At 41.0% G+C, this 20297-nt stretch overlaps 1 protein-coding gene across 1 annotated transcript; it reads left to right on the forward strand.

The window, feature by feature from the left end:
* The first annotated feature begins 68 nt into the window (after positions 1–68).
* On the forward strand, positions 69–19060 carry Dctn5 (dynactin subunit 5). The gene is made up of 6 exons (XM_051192865.1): positions 69–232; positions 1208–1276; positions 3040–3158; positions 7493–7604; positions 14171–14273; positions 17986–19060. The coding sequence occupies exons 1-6, from the start codon at positions 185–187 to the stop codon at positions 18081–18083; spliced, it is 549 nt and encodes a 182-aa protein (XP_051048822.1). The 5' UTR covers positions 69–184; the 3' UTR covers positions 18084–19060.
* The last annotated feature ends 1237 nt before the right edge of the window (positions 19061–20297 follow it).

Consider the following 20297-nt stretch of genomic DNA (forward strand, 5'->3'; position numbering starts at 1 on the left):
CGCCGCTCGCTCTGCGCACGCGCAGCTGGAGACCTCCGCGTGACGGCGCGGGACTGTCTAGAAGAGAGTCGAGCAGTCGATGAGAGCCGGATAGCGGAAGTGCACAGGCAGCCGGAAGTAGCTGGAATCACAGTCGGCTTGAGCTACTGACAGGATCCTGAGGTTCGAAGAGGAGGAGGCAGCCATGGAATTGGGCGAGCTGCTGTACAACAAGTCCGAATACATCGAGACGGTGAGCGTGTGCAGACCCTTTTCTCGCTGGCCGCCCAGCTGCCCCAAGAGGACAGGAGGGGCGGCTGCCCCTCCTGTCCCTGCTTCACCCGCCCCTGCTCCCTCAGTCTGTTCTTTGGGGGGGGGGAGTGATGTAGATACGCTTCGTGTTTCCTTTGATGTTGTTATTTAGTCTGAGCATGCATGAATTAAGCTCTCCTTCTTCCGTCCGTACCTCTCTCTCTTCCTTCCCTCTCGGTGTGTGTGTGTGTGTGTGTGTGTGTGTGTGTGTGTGTGTGTACACCTGGATTTCCTGTGGAGATGTCTTCCGGAATACACAATTCAGGCTATTCGTTCTGATACTAATTACAGTTTCAGGCTTCAGACCCTTTTAAAAACAATATTTAACATTTTACTAACGTGCTAAAAAGTTGTTTCTAACCTTCAACTCATGGTAACGTGTGAAGTGCTGGAAACAAGCAAGTGCCAGTGTTAGGGGTACTCATTATTCTTTTTTCTGCATGTCCTTACAACTCTGTGGACATGGGAAAATCATTTTCCTTACTTAGGGCTGTGAAACCGGAGAGCTGGGGTTTGAATGCACATCTGTCATTAGATACAAATCCTGAATCCATTTCTAGAACTTTTAGTTCCTAGTCCACCCTTGCTCTTTTGAAATATTGGATTCAATCCATCTTACATGTTTTGGGGGTACTAAGCACTCTTATCATTGAGTTACACCCATAGCCTTCCCTCCCCGTCCTGACCCATCTCTTCCTTCTCTAATTTGTTTCTGTGATCCTTTCAGTTAGCAGTCCAGTCCAACCCCAAATTCATAATCATTCTTCCCGGAGCTGGGACAGTAGGGGTGCAGTACCACACTCTGTCTTCATTCCATTTTAGACTGCACTCCATTCAAAGTAATTTTCTCTGCAATTCTGACTTTCTTGATGGAAATGGTAGCACAAAAATCTCAGCTTTTTCTGTTCACTTTTAGGCATCTGGGAACAAAGTTAGTCGCCAGTCTGTTTTGTGTGGAAGCCAGAATATCGTTCTCAATGGCAAGGTAAAGTACACACAGTTTCAGACCTTTGCTTATCACCATATTATCAGGGTAGACAAAATGATGCTGTGTCTCCAATGTGTTGTACATTTCCAGTTCTATTTGTTTTTTTCTCCAAATTGGATTTATTGACTGCACAAAAATGATAGATGAGGAGAAGTCAGGAGATTAGAAAGAGGCCTACTAGATGGAGAATAGAGACATTTTAAGGAAGAACTGTCGGGGGAGCAGTGTAGCACATGAGATGTGAAGGAGGAAGGCACTATAGACAAAGGAGCATGGGGAGGTAGATGGAGAGAGGAGTGGAAGGGAAGGAATTTTATCTGAACTGAATATGAACATTTTTTGTCATATTCTTCAATACTGTATTTAGGTAGGATTTACATCACAATAATATTACAAATAAAAAGTGTTGGGAGTAGGGGAAGGAACAGCATCCTTTTATTTTACCTGAATAAAATACAATGGCACATTTTTCTGCTGTGTTACATTGTGCTCAGGACTACTGGATGCAAAACCTAAAGAGGCAATAAAACAGAAATCAGGGAAATGCTTGCCTGTAATCTCAGCACTTGGGGAGATGAAACAGGATGAGCACACCAAGTTTCAGGTTACCTTTGACTACACAATGAGCTCCAGATCATCCTCAGGGTTGTAATAAGACCCTATCTCAGAACAAAGTAATCGGGAAAACATAAGCAACACATGTTGACGTTAGTTATTATAGAGTGAGAATATAGACCTATATTACTAGAGCTTCTGACTTCTTTCAAAAGGAACTGGACGTGTGGCCACATGTGGTGGCACAGCCTGTGTGGAAGCAGATAGGACAGTCTCTGATCACGGCTCCAAGGCTTTGGTGACCTCAGATGGTTCTGAGTAACTAAACGCATAGTTCTCAACCTGTAGGTCACAAATCAGATATTTACCTTACGATTCATAACAGTAGCAATTTACAGTTATGAAGTAGCATCGAAACAATTTTATGGTTGGGGTTCACCACAACATGAGAAACTGTGGTGATATATTATTTATGACTTAATAAAGATCACCTGAAGGATCAGAATGCACAGCCAGGCTCACTAATTAGCCATAGAAGTTGGGCAGTGGTGGCACACACCTTTACTCGAAGTACTCAGGAGACAGAGGCAGATGGATCTCTATGAGTTCAAGAGCACCCAGGGCTACATGAGAGTGAATCAGTCTAAAAGAGAAACAGCTCACATCTTTAGTCCCAGCACTAGAGAGTATATAAGGAGCTCAGTGCAGTCTCAGAGAACCCTCTAGCATTCTGAAGCTTGGTGGACAACAGGCAGTCTGAGTGTGAATCTGAGGAGCAGTGAAGTCAGGAGCAATCGGAGATCGGCCCTTTGTTCTGAGCATTGGTAGAGATGAGAACTCCAGTGGCTGGCTGCTTTGCTTCTCTGATCTTCAGCTTGAATCCCAATACCTGTCTCTGGGTTTTTATTATTCACGTTATAAGGAACTGTATTAAAGGGTGACAGCATTAGGAAGATTGAGAACCACTGCTCTAAACAGATATGTTACCTGGTCTACCATATGCATTCTCAGTGCGTGTTCACTCAGTGAGTCCTGTCTGTGGAGTATTAAGATCAAAGCTTACATTGTGTTGCAGTCAAGCCTTTCACTGTTCAATTACCCCTTTTATAGAATTTTGATGGCACGAACCATAACATAATGCTTAGGGTCCTGTTCACTATCTTTTTATAACACTGGTAAATTTTAATATGTGTTTTGCTTTATAGACCATTGTAATGAATGACTGTATCATCCGAGGAGATCTGGCAAATGTAAGAGTTGGACGTCACTGTGTTGTAAAAAGTCGTAGTGTTATAAGGCCACCATTCAAGAAATTCAGTAAAGGGTATGTGATTTAATTACTTATTTCCAGTCCCAGGCTCCATACTGTCCCTGATGATATTGTACATGTCCATGTGTAGTGAAGAGGTCTAACCCTGTTTGGTAGGGTGCTGAATAAGAGTTCACAATAATGAGCACCACTCTGGTTGTAACTTTGTTCATAATTGATTGTCAGAAGTAGAATAGTCCCGACTACGGCCACACCACCTTGAGTCTATGGCCATACCACCCTGAATGTGTCTGATCTCATCTGATCTTGGAAGCTAAGCAGCGTCGGGCCTGGTTAGTACTTGGATGGGAGAAGTAGAATAGTCCCTGTGAGATATAGAGAAATAAAACATAAATAGTAAAGCATGAGAAAAAGGTAAAAGTAGATTTTTCTCTTGCATATCATACCAGAATCAGATTATGCTAAGAAATTTAGACTTTTAACTTAAAATTAAAGAACTCTCAGAACTGCTGTAGCCTATAGTTTCTTAAACTGTGGGTCATGACCCTTTATTGTCATTGCTTAACTGTAGAAGGCTGTGAAAAAATTGGCAACAATGAAAGGTTTCTGAATATGTAACAACCAAAAATTAATTCAAAATGAGATATGTGATGAATCCAACATTTCTGGCAATGCTTGCCTGTGGTGCATCATGAGATATGACCACTTTTGCATAGAGCACGTGCATTACACTATGCATGGTGTCGTACAAGCCATACCAATTGCTGCCTAAAACACTTCTGCTCAGGTTTGAACTACTTTAATGTTATAAATTCTAATGTCTTTACTATACATACTAAGTGTCTTAATTAGAGTTTCTGTGGCTGTGATGAAACACCATGACCAAAAAAGCAAGTTTGGAAGAAAAAGGTTTATTTGGCTTACACTTCCACACTGCTGTTCATCACAAAAGAAGTCAGGGAAGGATCCTGGAGGCATGCGAGGAATGGTGCTGCTTACTGGCTTGCTTCCCAAGGCTTGCTTTTTTTATATATATATAGACTCTAGGACCACCTATCCAGTAATGGCACCACACACCATGGGCTGGGCCTCCCCCATTGAGGAGGCCTTATAGCTGGATCTCATGGATACATTTCTTCAACTGAGGCTCCTTCCTCTCTGAGGACTCTAGCATGTGTCAAGCTGACACACAGAACTAGCTAGTACACTAAGTTTGCTGCTATTAGAGAAACATAATGGTTTAGTTACTGAAAATAAATTTTAGTATCTTCCCATAGTTATCCTTTAACATGTAAGTATACAATTAGTTATATCTTTGAATTTCATATTAGAATGTTGGGTTTTGAGGCTGGAGAGATGGCTCAGCAATTAAGAGTACCACTGCTGTTACAAATGACCTGGGTGACTTAACAGCTGCCTATTGTTCCAGTTCTAAGGGACTAGTTCTTTCTTCTGACTTCCTTGGACTTTGGTATACATGTGGTATGCATAAACTCATTCAAATAAATAAATATACAAACAAATGTTAAAAGAAAAAAAAGATTGTTGGGTTTTAAAAAAATTGCAGTTTGAGTTGCTGACTTGAGTTTCATTAAAAGAAAAAAAGAATTGGTCAGTGTATTTTGGCTTGAGACTTAGACAGTTGTTTTTCAGTAGTTCCTTAAATGGCTGTAAACATACCTGCCATTTTGTCCTAAGTATTTATGCAAAGTGACTTTCTTAGCATTGCCAATTATAAAATTAAAATAGTAGTCAACTGTGAATGGCAGAGAAGATGCTCTTGTTTTGCATTATCAAATACTCAGGCAAGACAATTCTTTTTTTTTTTGGTTATTGTTGCTTTGGCTTTTGGGTTTTTTTTTTTTTTTTTTTTGAGAGAAAGGGTTTCTCTGTGTAGCTTTGGCTGTCCTGGAACTCACTCTGTAGACCAAGCTGACCTCGAAATCAGAGATCCACCTGCTTCTGCTGGGATTAAAGGAGTGTGCTACCACTACCCAGCTAAGACTTAATTCTTTATGTAAAAATAAATGAACGCACCACACATGCACATTTGTTTTTGTCTTTAATCATCGTAAAATTGTGTGTGTGTGTGTGTGTGTGTGTGTGTGTGTGTGTGTTTGAGGTGGGTCTAGTGTAGCTCGGACTGGCCTTAAACCCCCTAATTTTCTTCCCTCAATCATTTAAGTGCTGGCTATGAGTGTGTGCTACCATACTCAGCTTAAATGTTTTACTAGTAAACCTATTCTATATACTTGTATATCTGGGTTCACATAAAAAATAATTTCTTGGGTAAAGAGGTGTCAGGAATAGAAAAAGTTTAAGAGGGCTTACTGTAGACTGCCACGTGACCAAGGGATTCATTGTTGCACAAGAGGAAGAGACTTAACATACTAAAAATTAACAAAGTTCAAGTAAATCTTGAGTCTTGGAGAATAGATAATGATAATTTTTTCATGTAGAATATAGCTGGAAAGAGTTTGAGCAAACAGCTACTTTATATCTTATCTAGGCCACAGATGTAAAATATGAGCTAGGGTCTGGAGAGATGGCTCAGTGGTTAAGAGTGCTTACTGCTCTATCAGAGGACCAAGCTCAAATCCCAGCATCCACATTAGGTGGCCTATAACTCTGACTCCAAGGAATCCACTGCTCCCTTCTGACCTCCATAGGTACCCAGAAACACACATGTACACACACAAATAAGTCCTTAAGACAAAAAGCTTGGTTTGATAAATGCTATTATAGAAACACTGTCAGTAGTATTTGAGGAATTGTGGAGAATGGAATAATATTAGATGTCTGGAGGAAGCCTGGTAACTTCTATTCATCCTATAAGTCTTGACTTAAATACAATTTTTTACCTTTGTCCTTTTTTTTATTATTATTATTTTATTTTGAGACAGGCTTTCCCTATGTAGCTCTGGCTGTCCTGAAACTCACAGAGATCTATGAGAACAGGCTGGCCTTGAACTCACAGAGATCTGCTGGCCTCTGCCTCCTGAGTGCTGGGATTAAAGGTATGAGCCACAACATCTGGCTTATAATTTCACTCTCTATTAGGCTTTCCCCAAAGCCTCTGACTAAGTAACCTTTTATCTCAGCTGTAACTAATTATGTGTGTAGTCCTTTACTTGATCTGTAACTCCTCATGCAACAGATCTGTTTTGCTTACATTGTATCCCCAGTTTGTAGCAAAGTCTGGCACACAGTAGGAACTCAGTAAATGTGGTAGATGGTTAAAATTTAAGAATGATGGGAACTAAAATGATTTTTAAGACCTGAGACTGTAGAGTACTTACTTGTTTAGCATGTGTAAGGCCTTAGGTTCTGTTCCCGCACTGCATGAACAGGGTATGGTGGCACACAACTTTAGTTCAGAGGCAGGAGGATCAGATGTTCATGATCATCTTCTGCTATAGCAAATTAAAGGCCAGGTGGGCTCCATGAAACCCCCTTCTCTTCCCTAGCCCCCCAGATTTTTTTGTTTTGTTTTTTGGTTATTGTGTTGTTTGCTATGTGTTGGGCACCAAAACTGATAACCTATGAACTTGTCAGTCTCGGAAACAGATTATTAAACATATCTGTGAACTTTGTCAAAGAAAGCAAGAATGTGTCAGTATCCATTCATTTTAATTTGCTTTGAAGATCCTACTCCTGCTTTACTGTTTCCTTGTATAACCCACTAATTCTGATTGAGTTATTAAAGTTATTAACCTGATTCCTTGTTTTTTTTTGTTTGTTTTTTGTTTGTTTTTGTTTTTCTAGACAGGGTTTCTCTGTGCTGCTTTGGAACCTGTCATGGAACTCACTCTGTAGACCAGGCTGGTCTCGAACTCACAGAGATCCGCCTGCCTCTGCCTCCCGAGTGCTGGGATTAAAGGTGTGTGCCACCAACGCCAGGCTCTGATTCCTTGGTTTTAACATTTGGAATTTCAATAAACTGAGGGTTCTTTCCTTGCAAAGAATAGTCTATTAAGATGTAACAAAAACTGAGGATATGGTACATGCCTGTAATCCCACTCCTCAGGAAGCTGAGTCAGGAGGAGCAAAGGTTTGAGGCCATCTTAGACTATGTGACAAATTCTAGGTTAGCCTGGGCAACATACAGAGTCTGACTGTAAAGGCTGGACCTGGTGACAAACACCTATAATCCCAGAGCTCAAGAAGCAGAGGCAAAAGGATCTCAGTGAGTTCGAGGCCAGCCTGCTTTACATATCAATCTCCAGGATAGTTAGGACTACAAAGAGAGATCCTGTCTCAAAAACAAACAAAACCCAAAAACAAAAGAGTCTCTATAAATAAATAAATGTTGATATTATGATCTGTAGTTCTCTAAATTTTAACCCAAACTTTTGTCACCTTGACCTTTTCCTTGTCTTCCTTTTTAGTGTTGCATTCTTTCCTCTACATATTGGGGACCATGTCTTTATTGAGGAAGACTGTGTGGTCAACGCTGCTCAGATTGGTTCTTATGTTCACGTTGGGAAGAACTGTGTGATTGTGAGTATACAACTCACTCAACTAAGCAGCATCATTTCCTCTCTGTCTTCCTCTCCCCTTCCCATCTGTGGGACTCTGTATCTAGAATAGGTGGGGAGTCAGTTCCCAGTTTCCTGTGGTTAGGTTTTTCTTACTGGATTTGAAGGTTTTTTTCCAAGCATTAATAGTAATGACTAGTGGGCCGGGTATCTAGCTCAGTTGAGTGCTTATGTAGCTTGTAAGAGGCTCTGGATTTGATTCTTGAACACTGCAAAGACTCAAATGCACACCAAACATCAAACCAAGTAATAATGTCTAGCCTTTATGGAACCTCGTCCATAAGATGTTAAATTTGGGACTGTCTATATTTATGTGTATGGGGCTTCTGAGGCTAAAGAGATAGCTCATTGAATTAAGCACTCATCATGCAATGATGAGAACCTGTGTTTGATCCCTAAAATTTATGTAAAGAGCCTGATGTGGTATCACACACTAATGATTCCAGCACTGGGGAGGCAGAAACAGGCAGACCTCCCCTGGGTCTCACTGTCTGGCCAGCCAGCTTACTTGGTGAGCACTAGAGCAGTGAGGGACCCTTTCTCACAAAATATAAGATGCATGGAGCCTGAGGACCAGCACTGTAGGTTGACCTCTGGCCTCTGTATGAATGTTCACACACATGTATCCTGACATGAATATACACATATACTGACATATAAATGTATATACACACAAAATCTTTTTCCTCATTTAATTCATTTTATATTCATAACCATAAAGGCTTTTGGTGCTGTTATTATTCCTGTTTGCTGATGAGAGGATTGAGAATTCTAAAATTGACAAAGGTAGTCAGTTAGAGCTAGGATTTAAATACATTTGAATAGCTGTGCTGCCACATGGACTCTTTGATGCCTTGCCTCAGTATGATAGGGATGAAGGTTATGGGCAAATCAAAGCTGGCATGGAAGACAGTGGTAGCTTGGGCATTTCAGGCGAGGGATTGTTGTGTGCGAGAGTCAGTGTCTCTGTTGTTAGGGTGTGCCCTGCAGGTAGTACAGGGTACAGACAGGCCCCCAGTTCAGCAGCACCTGAAAGACCCTGGTCCGTAGAAGCACAGGCATAAATTTGTTTTACGTAACCAAAGTTTGGGTTTCTTGCTGTTTGGTAGATGAATTTTATGTCTCTTGGGGTTTCTGAGAATCATGTGTGGTGATATATTGTTTATGATCTAATAAAGCCACTGAAGATCAGAGAAGCAAAGCAGCCAAGCTACCAGAGAGCTCTTACCTCTACCAGGGCTGGGGTGATCCTGACATCAACATGGCTGGAGACTAATTGCCCAAGACTGAATCCTGGATTCCCTGCTCCTGTTTTATATACCTCTCCAGTGCTGGGATTAAAGGCATAATAAGCTCTGTTTCTCTTTTAGACTGATTCACTCTCATGTAACCCTAGGTAGCCTTGAGCCCTCAGAGATCCATCTGCCTCTGTCTTCTGAGTCCTGGGATTAAAGGAGTGTGCCACTATTTCCTGTCTGCTATGGCTGTGGCTAGCTTTGCATTTTGAACTTCAATGGCTTTATTAGATCATGAACAATATAACACCACAATGCCCCCATTTTTGTCTAATAAAAAAGGAAGGCTATAATTAATTATATACAGTATATATATACATATATACTGTATATACAGTATACAGAAAAATCATATACAGTAAGTACAATAACTATAAATAATATATATGTGTGTGTATGTATATATACATATATATATATATATATGTACATCAGCATTGTCTAGTTCATTTGTATTTGACAAATCAAAAAAGAAAATACTCCATTATCAGTGTGTGCCACCATTGCCCAGCTTCTACACTGTGGCTGCTTTTCTTCTCTGATCTTCAGTGGCTTTATTAGATTATAAACAGTATATCACCATAGTCATGATCTACTTGAGAATGTGTATAACCAAAGTTTGTCTGCCTAAAGTCTAAGAAAAGATGTGTCCTATATTTAGATGTGTACTCAGACTACAAGTATGTAAGAGCCAAGTTCTCCCTCCAGAACCAACTCTCTGCCCCAGATAAGCGTCAGATGTTGAAGCATCAAAACCCATGCATTTCACAATCTAGGAGCCACAGGATTCATCATGGGTGGTCAGTGCAGGGGATGATCATGTTGATATGAAAGCAATTCTAACTGGACTTTACTCAGATGGGGGAATGATTATTTTGTAACATATTTTTACTGCAAAGGAATTCTTTAATATGTGTAGAGACAATGTTTTTGTTCAGTTCATGTTAAATAAAGGATAAAAAGGTTGATCTCAAATAGAAGAAAGGATTAAATAAAGAATAGAAGGAGATGGAATAGGGCACTAAAATACAGCTTAGGAAGATGTTCTGCTAGTTCTAGTAGAATAGCCACAGTTCACAACAACTTACTGTATACTGATGAACCTGAAGAGAGGCATTTGAAGGCTCAAAACATGAAGTGAGAAGAAGACCAAAATTTTAATTGCATTGATTTGATCAGCACATATTATATACTGAAGTATCACACTGTAACTTGCAAATACATAGTTATTACACACTGGTTATTACATACTGCTGTCAGAAATTGAGCCCAGGAGCATGACCTGGAGAAACGACTCAGCTGTTAAAGGCTAGGCTTACAACCAAAATTATAAGAAATTGAACCCAGGGCCTTGTAAATGCCAGGCAAGCATTCTATCCTGAGCTATATTTCTAACCTTAAACATACATGTATGTGTATGTTTGTGTGTGTGTATATATATATATACATACACACACACTTTTTTTTTTTTTTTTTTTTTTAAGACAGGGACTGGCTAAGTTGTTTGGACTAACATGAACTTGGTGTGGCCTAGACTGGCCTTGAACTTGTGCCACTGCTGTCCCAGTCTTCCAGTAGCTGGGTTATAGGCCTGTACCACCATTTCTGACTAGATATTCAGTTTTTTGTACCTCTTTTCACAATACCACTTAATGACCTCATCATTGTTTAGTGTGAGCAGTACCTGTTAACCCTTGAAACATTTTAAAGTCTTTTAGACTTTAGAATTTTTTAGAACTGTAGACTCTCAGAGCTAAAGCCCAATTACCTTCAAGGCACATAGGCTTTCCTAGAGTGTCCTGTGTGATAATCTAATGATGTATTGCTGTATGAAGGTGTAAATCAGAATTGTCATATGTCAGGAAAAGCTTAGCAAACATATCCTATGCATTACTATGCTGTCAGCTTTTTGCTTGTTACCAGATTGGTAGCATTGTTGTTGGTTTGGCTTTATATCCTGATTTCTAGGTGAGGAAATGAAGGCTCAGTGATGCCAGTTTGGCTTACATAAAATTATTCAGGTTTCAATAACATGAGCTGCATAGCTATAGTTCCTGACTCCTCCTTGGAGGAAGAATGAAGAAGCTTTTTATTGGTATATATAGTTTTTAGCTATTATCAATCCACTCTTGTCTTAAAACTATCAGCATTCTTCATATTGCTGTGAATTAGTCCCTGTACTCAGAATGTTCCTGAAATTCAGTTAATCTATTTCTTTTAAGTGGTCAGGATCTAAGTGAGTAGGATGGCCAACTAGTAGACAAAGAAGGCTACAGGCTATATGTGGCTGGCTGTAAGTAGTGAGACGATTCCCTCCCACTACATTTGTCTGTGGATCCCAATTTACTTAGCACATTCTAGTCTCGTGTGCTTATCTTGGGGATTAGGAGTGTAGGCATGACCACAGCCTTAGTAGAGATAACATTGCCTTGTTCATCAGGGGACATACACATTTGATATCTTTGAAAGTACTATAGCTCATTGATGAATGAGAACTTCCAGGGAAGAATGAAGGTCTGTACTTATAGCCTGCTTCTGAGCCAGACACACCAACTGTTGCCAGTCCTCTTGTTCATCCAGATGGAGGAAGCTTAAAATAGAAGCTTTTAATTTTTTTTTATTTTTTTTTAATATTTAGCCAGGTGTGGTGGTGCTTGCCTTTAATCTCAGCACTGGGGGAGAGGAGGTAGGTAGAGGCAGGTGGCTTTCTATGAGTTTTGAGGACAGCAAGTTCCAGGACAGCCAGGGCTGTTACACAGACAAACTCTGTCTCTAAAATCCAACATATATGTAATGTTATGTGTATGAGTATTTGTCTACATGTATATCTATGCATTGCATGCCTCCCAGGTGACTCCAGAGGTCAGAAAGGATGTAAGATTTGCTGGAACTGAGTTTCAGACTGTTGTGAGCCACCTTGTGGGTGCTGGGAATCAAATCTGGGTCCTTTGGAAAAGAATCCAGTGCTCTTAACTGCTGCCATCTCTGTAGCCCTGTGGATTTTGTTTTTGTTTTTGTTTTGAGACAGGGTCTCATTAGTAGCTGGCCTGGAACTCTGTAGACCAGGCTGACCTGAAACTTGGAGAGATTTACTTCCCTGTGCTTCCTGAGTGCTGGGATTAAAGGAGGCCCCTACCAAATCCAGTAGTAGAAGCTTTTTTAAAAATTCGTTTAGGGGGCTGGGTAGTGGTGGCACACGCCTTTAGTGCCAGCACTCAGAGGCAGAGGCAGGCAGATCTCTGAGTTTGAGGCCAGCCTGGTCTATAGAGTGAGTACCAGGATAGGCTCCAAAGCTACACAGAGAAACCCTGTCTCGAAAAAACAAATAAAAATTCTTTTAGGGAAGCTGGAGAAATGACTCAGCCCTGACTGTTTATGTTTCTACAATCTCAGCCAGATATTTTTCATCAGATTGTCTAATCTCATTTCTCCTGTGTTTTACTACCCAGAATTTTGTCAAATTGTTTTTACCAGGACACAGGTGAATTTATAAGCCCTAACTTTAAGGATAGCTTTAAGATAGCTTTAAGGAGCTGACTCAGTGGGTAGTGTTTTCTGTATAAGGCAAAGGATCTGAACTTTAGTTTCCAGCCCCCATGTAAAAGCTGGACATAGTGGCACATGCCTGTAACCTTAGTGCTGAAGAGAGGGAGAGACAGTGCTGGGGGCTCATTGGTTAGGTAGTCTAGCTATTCTAGAGTTTTAGACTCAGTGAAAGATCTTGTCTCAAAAAAAATGAAGTTGAAAATTACCACTTTCCTGATGAAAAAACTTGTGACCTCCACATGGATATACGTGGATGAGCACATTAGCACACACACAATCTAAAAAGAAAGTTAATAAAGAGTGAAACTTTGAGCCAGGTGGTGATGGCACAGGCCTTTAATCCCAGCACTTGAGAGGCAGAGGCAAGCATATGTCTGAGTTCGAAGACTGTTTGGTCGATAGAGTGAGTTCCAGGACAGCCAGGGCTATACAGAGAAACCCCCTGTCTCAGAAAAACCAAACCAAAACAAACAAAAAAGAGTAAACTTTGATCTGCTTGGTGAGTATCCTAAGGCATAGGTTTAAACAGTATATATAGCTTTTTCCATAACCTAGCCAAAAAAAAAAAAAAATGAGTTTTCCCATGCCATATTTCTTGCCTTTAATATGCTATGGATTATGGAAGAACAGGGAAGAAAATGGTCACACTATATAAAGTTAAACACAAGGTTTAGTCCAGATATTCAAAAACTATCTCCTGTTGATAAACAAATTGACTAATACCTTCTACTCAAAAAAAAAAAAAAAAAAAAAAAAAAATTATTCAGAAAACAGACACGTAGCCTGTAAACTGGCTGGTACCCAAGCAGATGTGTTAGGTTAGCTAATATAAACTGAGAGTCCAGAGGTAGATCCTGATTTCATGCTCACATGATCCAAGGGTTCATCTGATACCATGAAAACAAGCCTTCCTCCCTTTTCTCTTTCCTATGGAGGTTACTTCCTGGCAAGGAAAAGATGCTGTGGGTATCCATCCTGCCTTCTGGGAACTCTACTGGAAAGTGCTTCATTTCCCTCTCATCCCAGCAGAAACCCAAGGTTGAGGTTCATTAGACTAAGGTGGCTCATGCACCAGTTCTCTAAACCAGGCTCTGGTCAAGCATGAAGTCCATGTGTGGGCTTGAGGTAAAGCATGTGAACCAAGATGGGGATGGGTAGTTCCTAATGCAAAAAGATTTCTGTTACCAGAAGGAAAGGCAGCAAAACAACAGATGCCACTAGGTCAAATAGAGAAAAATGCAACTCTCAGAAGACAAAGGTTTGCCTAGTGTCTAATGCTTAAGACAATCTATACTGTCTGTAGCATTACCTTCCTCATGTTTATGCCTGTGCACACGCACACACACCCTTTACTCCTCCTTGTCAGATTCCACTTGAAGTGTATAATTTTAACCAAACACCCTGTCATTGCCCTGGCTCCCTTGCTATTATAAAATACTATGAATGCCTGGATATGGTGGTGTTTGGCCTTAATCCCAGCACTCCAGAGGTAAAAGCAGGCAGATCTCTGTGTTGGAGGCCAACCTGTTCTACATAGCAAATTTCAGGCCAAGTAGGATTACAATAATGCAACACTTGTAAAAATACTATGAATAGTGAAAATATAGAACAGCTTTCCACACAGAACACTAAACAAGCTTCATTCCCATATCTTGGTCAGTTTCTAATAATAAGAATTTAATTTCAGGGGCGCCGATGTGTCTTGAAAGACTGCTGCAAAATTCTTGACAATACAGTATTACCTCCAGAAACTGTGGTCCCACCATTCACCGTCTTCTCAGGCTGCCCAGGTAATGTTGTTAATGTCTGTTTCAGCCTTCTTAAAACTGGTTTTCATTACTAAAATAATCCATATGACTTCTGACTCTGATATGTAATTTAGCAACAAAATACCTAAAAAAGGCATATAAATAAGTTACCTTTGGGGGTGGTGGTATTTGTTTTGGTTTTTTGGTTTTTCCAAGACAGAATTTCTCTGTGTAGCTTTAGAGCCTGTCCTGGAACTGGCACTATAGATCAGGCCTTGAACTCACTGAAATCCAACTGCTTCTAACTCCTGAGTGCTGGGATTAAAGGCATGTACCACCACTGCCTGAGGACAGGGTCTCACTGTTTAGCCTTGTCTGGCCTGAAATTTACTATGTAGATTAAGCTGCCCTTGAACTCAAAGAGATGTGCCTTCTAGTGCTGAGATTAAAGGCATGCACCACCACATCCAGTGAACAAGCCGTGTTTTGAATTAATAACTGGATTTACAAGAAGAAGAAGAAGAGAGAGAGAGAGAGAGAGAGAAAAATAAATTGTTAGAAACACAAAAGAAATGAGATCCAAGCTGGAAGTCTATAGGTGGTAAATGCTGACTTCATAGTAGAGTGATTTAAAATGTAGTACTTGGGGATAGGAGTGTGGGGATAGGAGACAAAGCCTTAGATCCACACATGGCAGAGAGATTCTCAAATACCTTGGAAGGTTTCCCCTGAAGGTTGCTATAGGGCTGGAGAGATGTCTCAGTGGTTAAGAGTACGGAATGCTCTTCTACAGGACCTGGGTTCAATTCCCAGCGCTCTCGTGGCAGCTCAATTTTCTGTAACTCCATTTCCAGGGGATTCAACTCCCTTTTCTGGCCTCTGTAGTTACCAGGCACACATAAGGTAAGCAGACATACATGCAGGCAAAACACTCCTAGACATAAAAATAAATTAACATTTAAGACAAATCTGCCACCGGCACATGATAAGGACAAAGAAGCTTTTCTCTCTTGGCCTGGGCTCTGAGTGGACAAAGGGGGAAGAAAAAAAATCTTTTTAGAGATTTGTATGCTTCATCTTTTTAATGTATTCAAGTTCCTTAGTGCCAACTTCTTATGGTCATTGAACACTAATGTCAGAAGACAAGGAACCACCCTGATATTTCTTTGAGGTGGAAATAATAAAGACTATTTTTGAAAAGGACCAGCTTCATGGGACCACTTAGGTCTCTGTATATGAGGAAACTGAGACTGAAAGGTGGGCTGTCCCCAGTGTCAAAGCCTTGTCCAGCACCAAAAGACCCCTCATTAAAACTTGTGGTGTTTATTTTCAGTAGTTTCACAGATAAATGCCAGACATTAGGGTACTTTAATGGCACTTCCATCTTTGAATTCAGACATGGGGGCTTGCAGGGAACCTGGCACATTTGTGAGAGCTGCAAGAGATAAAACTGAGCCAGAAAGCAAAAAGAAGTGGAAACCAGGATGGATCTTAATCAGAAGCCACAAGCTTTGCTGCTACTGCAGCCTTGAAGATAATGCAGTAACTGAAGTCATGGCTGCTTGACTTGGCATTGAGAGCATTAAACCTGATGTTTAATTAACAGCTGAAAATGGGAATTTTATGTGGTATCTCTGAATTTTTTAAGTTGTCTAATTATTGCTCTGATTAAAGATTAAATACTGTAAAGTTTAGGGGCTGGGAAGATGACTCAGCTGTTAAGAGCACATATTTCTCTGGCAGAGACCTGGGTTTGATTCTAAGCACCCACATAATTCACAGCCATGCATAAATCCGCTTCCAGAGGATCCAAAGCCTTCTTCTGACTTCCTTGGGCACCAGGTATGCACATGGTGCACAAACATACATGCAGACAAAATATTCATACATATACCATTTGTATGAATGTATACCATTTGTATAAAAGTATACCATACTTTTAATCCCAACACCCAGGAGACAGAGGCAGGCAGATCTCTGTGAGTTTGAGACCTGCCTGGTGTGCATGGTAAGTTTCAGGACAGCCAGGACTACATAGAGAATCTGGCTCAAACAATCAAAACAAGACAAAAATACTGTGAAGTTTAAACATGTTTGCAAGCCTAACATATATATTTTTTTAATTATACAGTGCCTATGAGAAATTTATGAAGTTTTTTTTTGTTTGTTATACATATACCCAATACAGTTTATATAAATATGTAAAATATGTGTGCTTATATGTTTGAATGGGAAATGTAGGTATTTGAAACTGCACCTATATAAATGAAACCAAACTTTCTATTACACTGTACTGCTCAGAAACTATCAGTTATTTAGCAATATCAGATGGCATATAGGGAGCCACATCATTCTTCTCAAATGTTACAGGTTTCACACACTGCATAGGTGGATTTACTACAAAGCATTGAATCAGTCCCATAGTATAGTGGACACTATTAGAAACTGCTGTTTTACATGTATTGAGAAATTGGGCACAGTTATCTCTGGCATACAGTCTTAGAAGCTGACTTTATGAGCCACAGGATATGGACATTGAAAACTTTGCTGGCTATTTTTATTCTATATGTATGTGTCTTTGCCTGCATATATCTCTGCACTGCACTACAGGCATGCAGCACCCAGACCTGGAGTTACAGGTGGTTGTTAGCTGCCATGTGGATGCTGGGATTGACTGCAACTCGGACTTCTGTAAAGTCAGTGCTCTTAACTGACAAGACATCTCTCTAGTACTTTGCTAGCTATTTTTAAAATGTCCTTCAAAACATTGCATGATAGGGCTAAAGAAATTGTTCAGTAGTTAAAGAGCATTGGCTGCACTTCCAGAGGACCTGGGTTCAATTCTTACTACCGACGTGGCAGCTCACAATTTTAACTCCAGTTCCAGAGAGTCCAACACCCTTACATGGATGAATGCAGACAAAACACCAATGCACATTAAAAAAAAAAAAAAAAATCTACATAGTAAGTTCCAGGACACCACAGAGAAACCCTGTCTCAAAACACCAAACCAAACAAACAAAACGAAATCTGTGTGAGTAGGTGAGTGGAGACATTAGCTCAGAGTACCTGGTTCAGAAATACACCCTCTCCTCACCCCATCCTCCCCCCCCCCACCTCTTCCCCCAAGGCAGAGTTTCCCTGTATAGCCTTGGCTGGCCTAGAATACACTGTGTAGACAGGCAGAGATTTGCCTGTTTCTGCCTCCTGAGTACTAGGACTAAAGACATGTGCCACCATGCCCAGTTAGGAGTGAAATTCTTAATCAGGCTTGTTCCATTATGGACTGTTCTGTTGTCCTCTTTTGATCCATCTGCACCTAGTATTGTGGCTTTGGTTTTTATTGTGCTAAACTGAGTTTCACTGTAGGAATGGCAAGCCAATTCTTCCCACAGGGATAAGGATAAGTCTGGCTCAGTAGGGCTCAAACTGGCATCCTGGGGGTGGATAGCTCTTGTGTGGAATGACGCTGAGAGCAGGCAGAGGTGCCTTCTCTCTCTTTTATCCTAGAAGCATGTTCTGATCTCCTCCACCTGGAATTTGTTTCTTCATTTGGAGAGCTGTCGGGCTTGTTTCTCAAACACAAACTCAGACCTTTCAGAAGATGTCCGTAGTGGACAGTCTTGTCAGTCTGAAGATGAAGGACCTCCCAGTCAGATCTTCACAGTAGATCCCAGAAGTTGTAGGCTTCTAACAAGGGGTAGGGCTGCAGTCCCCCTGGCTCCCTTGCTTGACCCAGTCTCTTTTTTCCCAGGACTCTTCTCAGGAGAGCTCCCAGAGTGCACGCAGGAGCTGATGGTTGATGTCACCAAGAGCTACTACCAGAAGTTTCTGCCCCTAACCCAAGTCTAAAGTCTCTGCTTTATATCTTGAATTCCTTTGAACTCTAAGATGAACTGGGAGATAAAGTGAGCAGTCAGTAACTACAAGAGCCTCCGTGCTTTTGACCACTTCTACTCTCCTTGATTTTTGTTTTTAAAATTTAGAATTTTTCAATCCTCCAAGACTCAGAGCATTTAGGAATTTAATAGGAAGGCTGGAGAGATAGCTATTACTAGGAGTACTGGCTGCTCTTTCAGAGGATCCAGGTTCAGTTCTCAGCATCCACATGGCACCTTATAACCATCTGTAACTCCAGTTCCAGGTGATCTGATAGGCTTCTGGTCTCCCTAGCACCAGATATACATGTGGTACAGACATAATATGCATCCAAAACATCCCATCACATAAAATACATTTTTTTAAAGAATAATTTTAATAAGAGAGCATCTGTCTTTATCTGCTGTGCTTACACCTAATCTGTCAACAGTCACCGTACCATTCATTGTCTGAGGAGGGCAGAAAGGTCTTTTCCCAACACTCCAGCCCTTTGGTCCTGCAGATGGCTGGAACCTGGCTGGCATGGGCCTGCAGAGCAGTAGCATCCTCTTAGCATGGGGTCATATGCCCCAGGTGCTACTCACAGCCATGTCCTACTCTCACTGCACACCACCCACTCAGATGACATTCAGCAATCCTGCTGCTAACATGGGACCAGTGGCCACAATTTCTCCTACCTTGAGGGAAGTGTTTGTGATTTCAGAGCCCAGGTTCCAATTGGTTCTTAAAGTGTGGGGAAAAGAGATGGGCTGTAGTCATCCTAGCACCTGTGAAGTAGAGTCAGGAGTGAGCTCACAGTTGCCTGGTGTGCTACATGAGACCCTGCTTCAAAACAAGAAAAACAAGTCAGTAAAAGAAAAGAAAAAATGTGAAGAGCAGGTGGTAGCTGTTGTTCTTCCTTTCAGAGAGACCTTAGCTGTCCTAAAGTAGTAAATAAAAGATGTAAAACATCCTGTCTTAGGCTATTTATTTATAGGTGGGAAACCTACACTGCAGATTTTGCTTCTGCAGAATTCATGGCTTAGGTCTACTGTGTGGACGGCTTAGTCAGGTCCTCATTCCTTGTCTCAAGGTTTATATCACCAGAAATGAACTTTTGTGAACCTTGCTTTCTAGCCTCGAAACATTTGTCCCACCTGGTATTTGCCAAAATTCCCATAATCCAGACCAAAATATTTGTACTTGAGATCAGCCTCACATATGCTTGAGAGTCTTTTCAAGTCATCCTATAGACACAGAGCCATCTTCCCAGCTCCCCTAGCTGATAGCACACTCCTCTGGCTCTGTTCTGAGTCCTTGGTTTCAGGATGAAGGGCTTGGTCCACCAGTGCTCTCAGAGACTGGCAAAATGTTCAGCGTTAAAGGTAGAACTTAATAGGAGCCATCTTGACTTTAGTTTAGCACTAAAGGATAGGGCCTTAACAGGAGCCATCTTGACTCACAGGTAGGTGTGGGTTGGCAGAAAAACCTTATGTGGACTCAGCTCTAATCCAATTGAAAACTGCTTTCTGTTTCTCATTTGTGATTTTTTTTTTTTTAATGTTGGTGCATTAAAAGATTGACACATGGAATACATTTGAAGGTGATCGCTCTCCACCTCTAATAATTGCAGCTGCTATTCCTTAGGCTTCACTGTCTACCTAGAGCTATGCTAAAAGCTTTCTGCTCACTGGCTTGTTTCTCACACTGATACTAAGGTGAATGTTTTCACATTTAACACGTGAAATAAAAACTCAGAGCTATCAGACAACGTGGTGCCATTTGTACAGTAAAGAACTGGCTGACCCAGGAGTCCCCCCACCCCCACCCCTCCACCCCACTCCCCATCCCTGTGCCTCTCTGGTTCCACAACCTACACTCATCAGCCTTGCCCTGTAAAGACTAAATGAGGCCATCTGCTCTGTGTCTTGTCTGATACCAACAACCTGTAATGGTTCTGTTTTTCTTATCAAGGAACCTGCCCCAAATTCTTTATACTTTGGTGGTACCAAAAAGATGAATGTTGGGATTGGCAGTTAGATGTTCACTATGCTAACTTCAGATATTTACCAGGGCTTGTCTGGCAGATTACCTTTCCAGCTTGTGTTTAAATACCGCCAAAAGGAAGTTTGCCACTTTTTGCAGCTGCCTCTACTTTGTTGTTAATCAACTGAAGTTAAAAAGTATGTTTGAGTACTGTGTAGGCTG

The sequence above is a fragment of the Phodopus roborovskii genome, unplaced genomic scaffold, assembly GCF_943737965.1.
Source record: "Phodopus roborovskii unplaced genomic scaffold, PHOROB, whole genome shotgun sequence".
Classification (NCBI taxonomy): domain Eukaryota; kingdom Metazoa; phylum Chordata; class Mammalia; order Rodentia; family Cricetidae; genus Phodopus; species Phodopus roborovskii.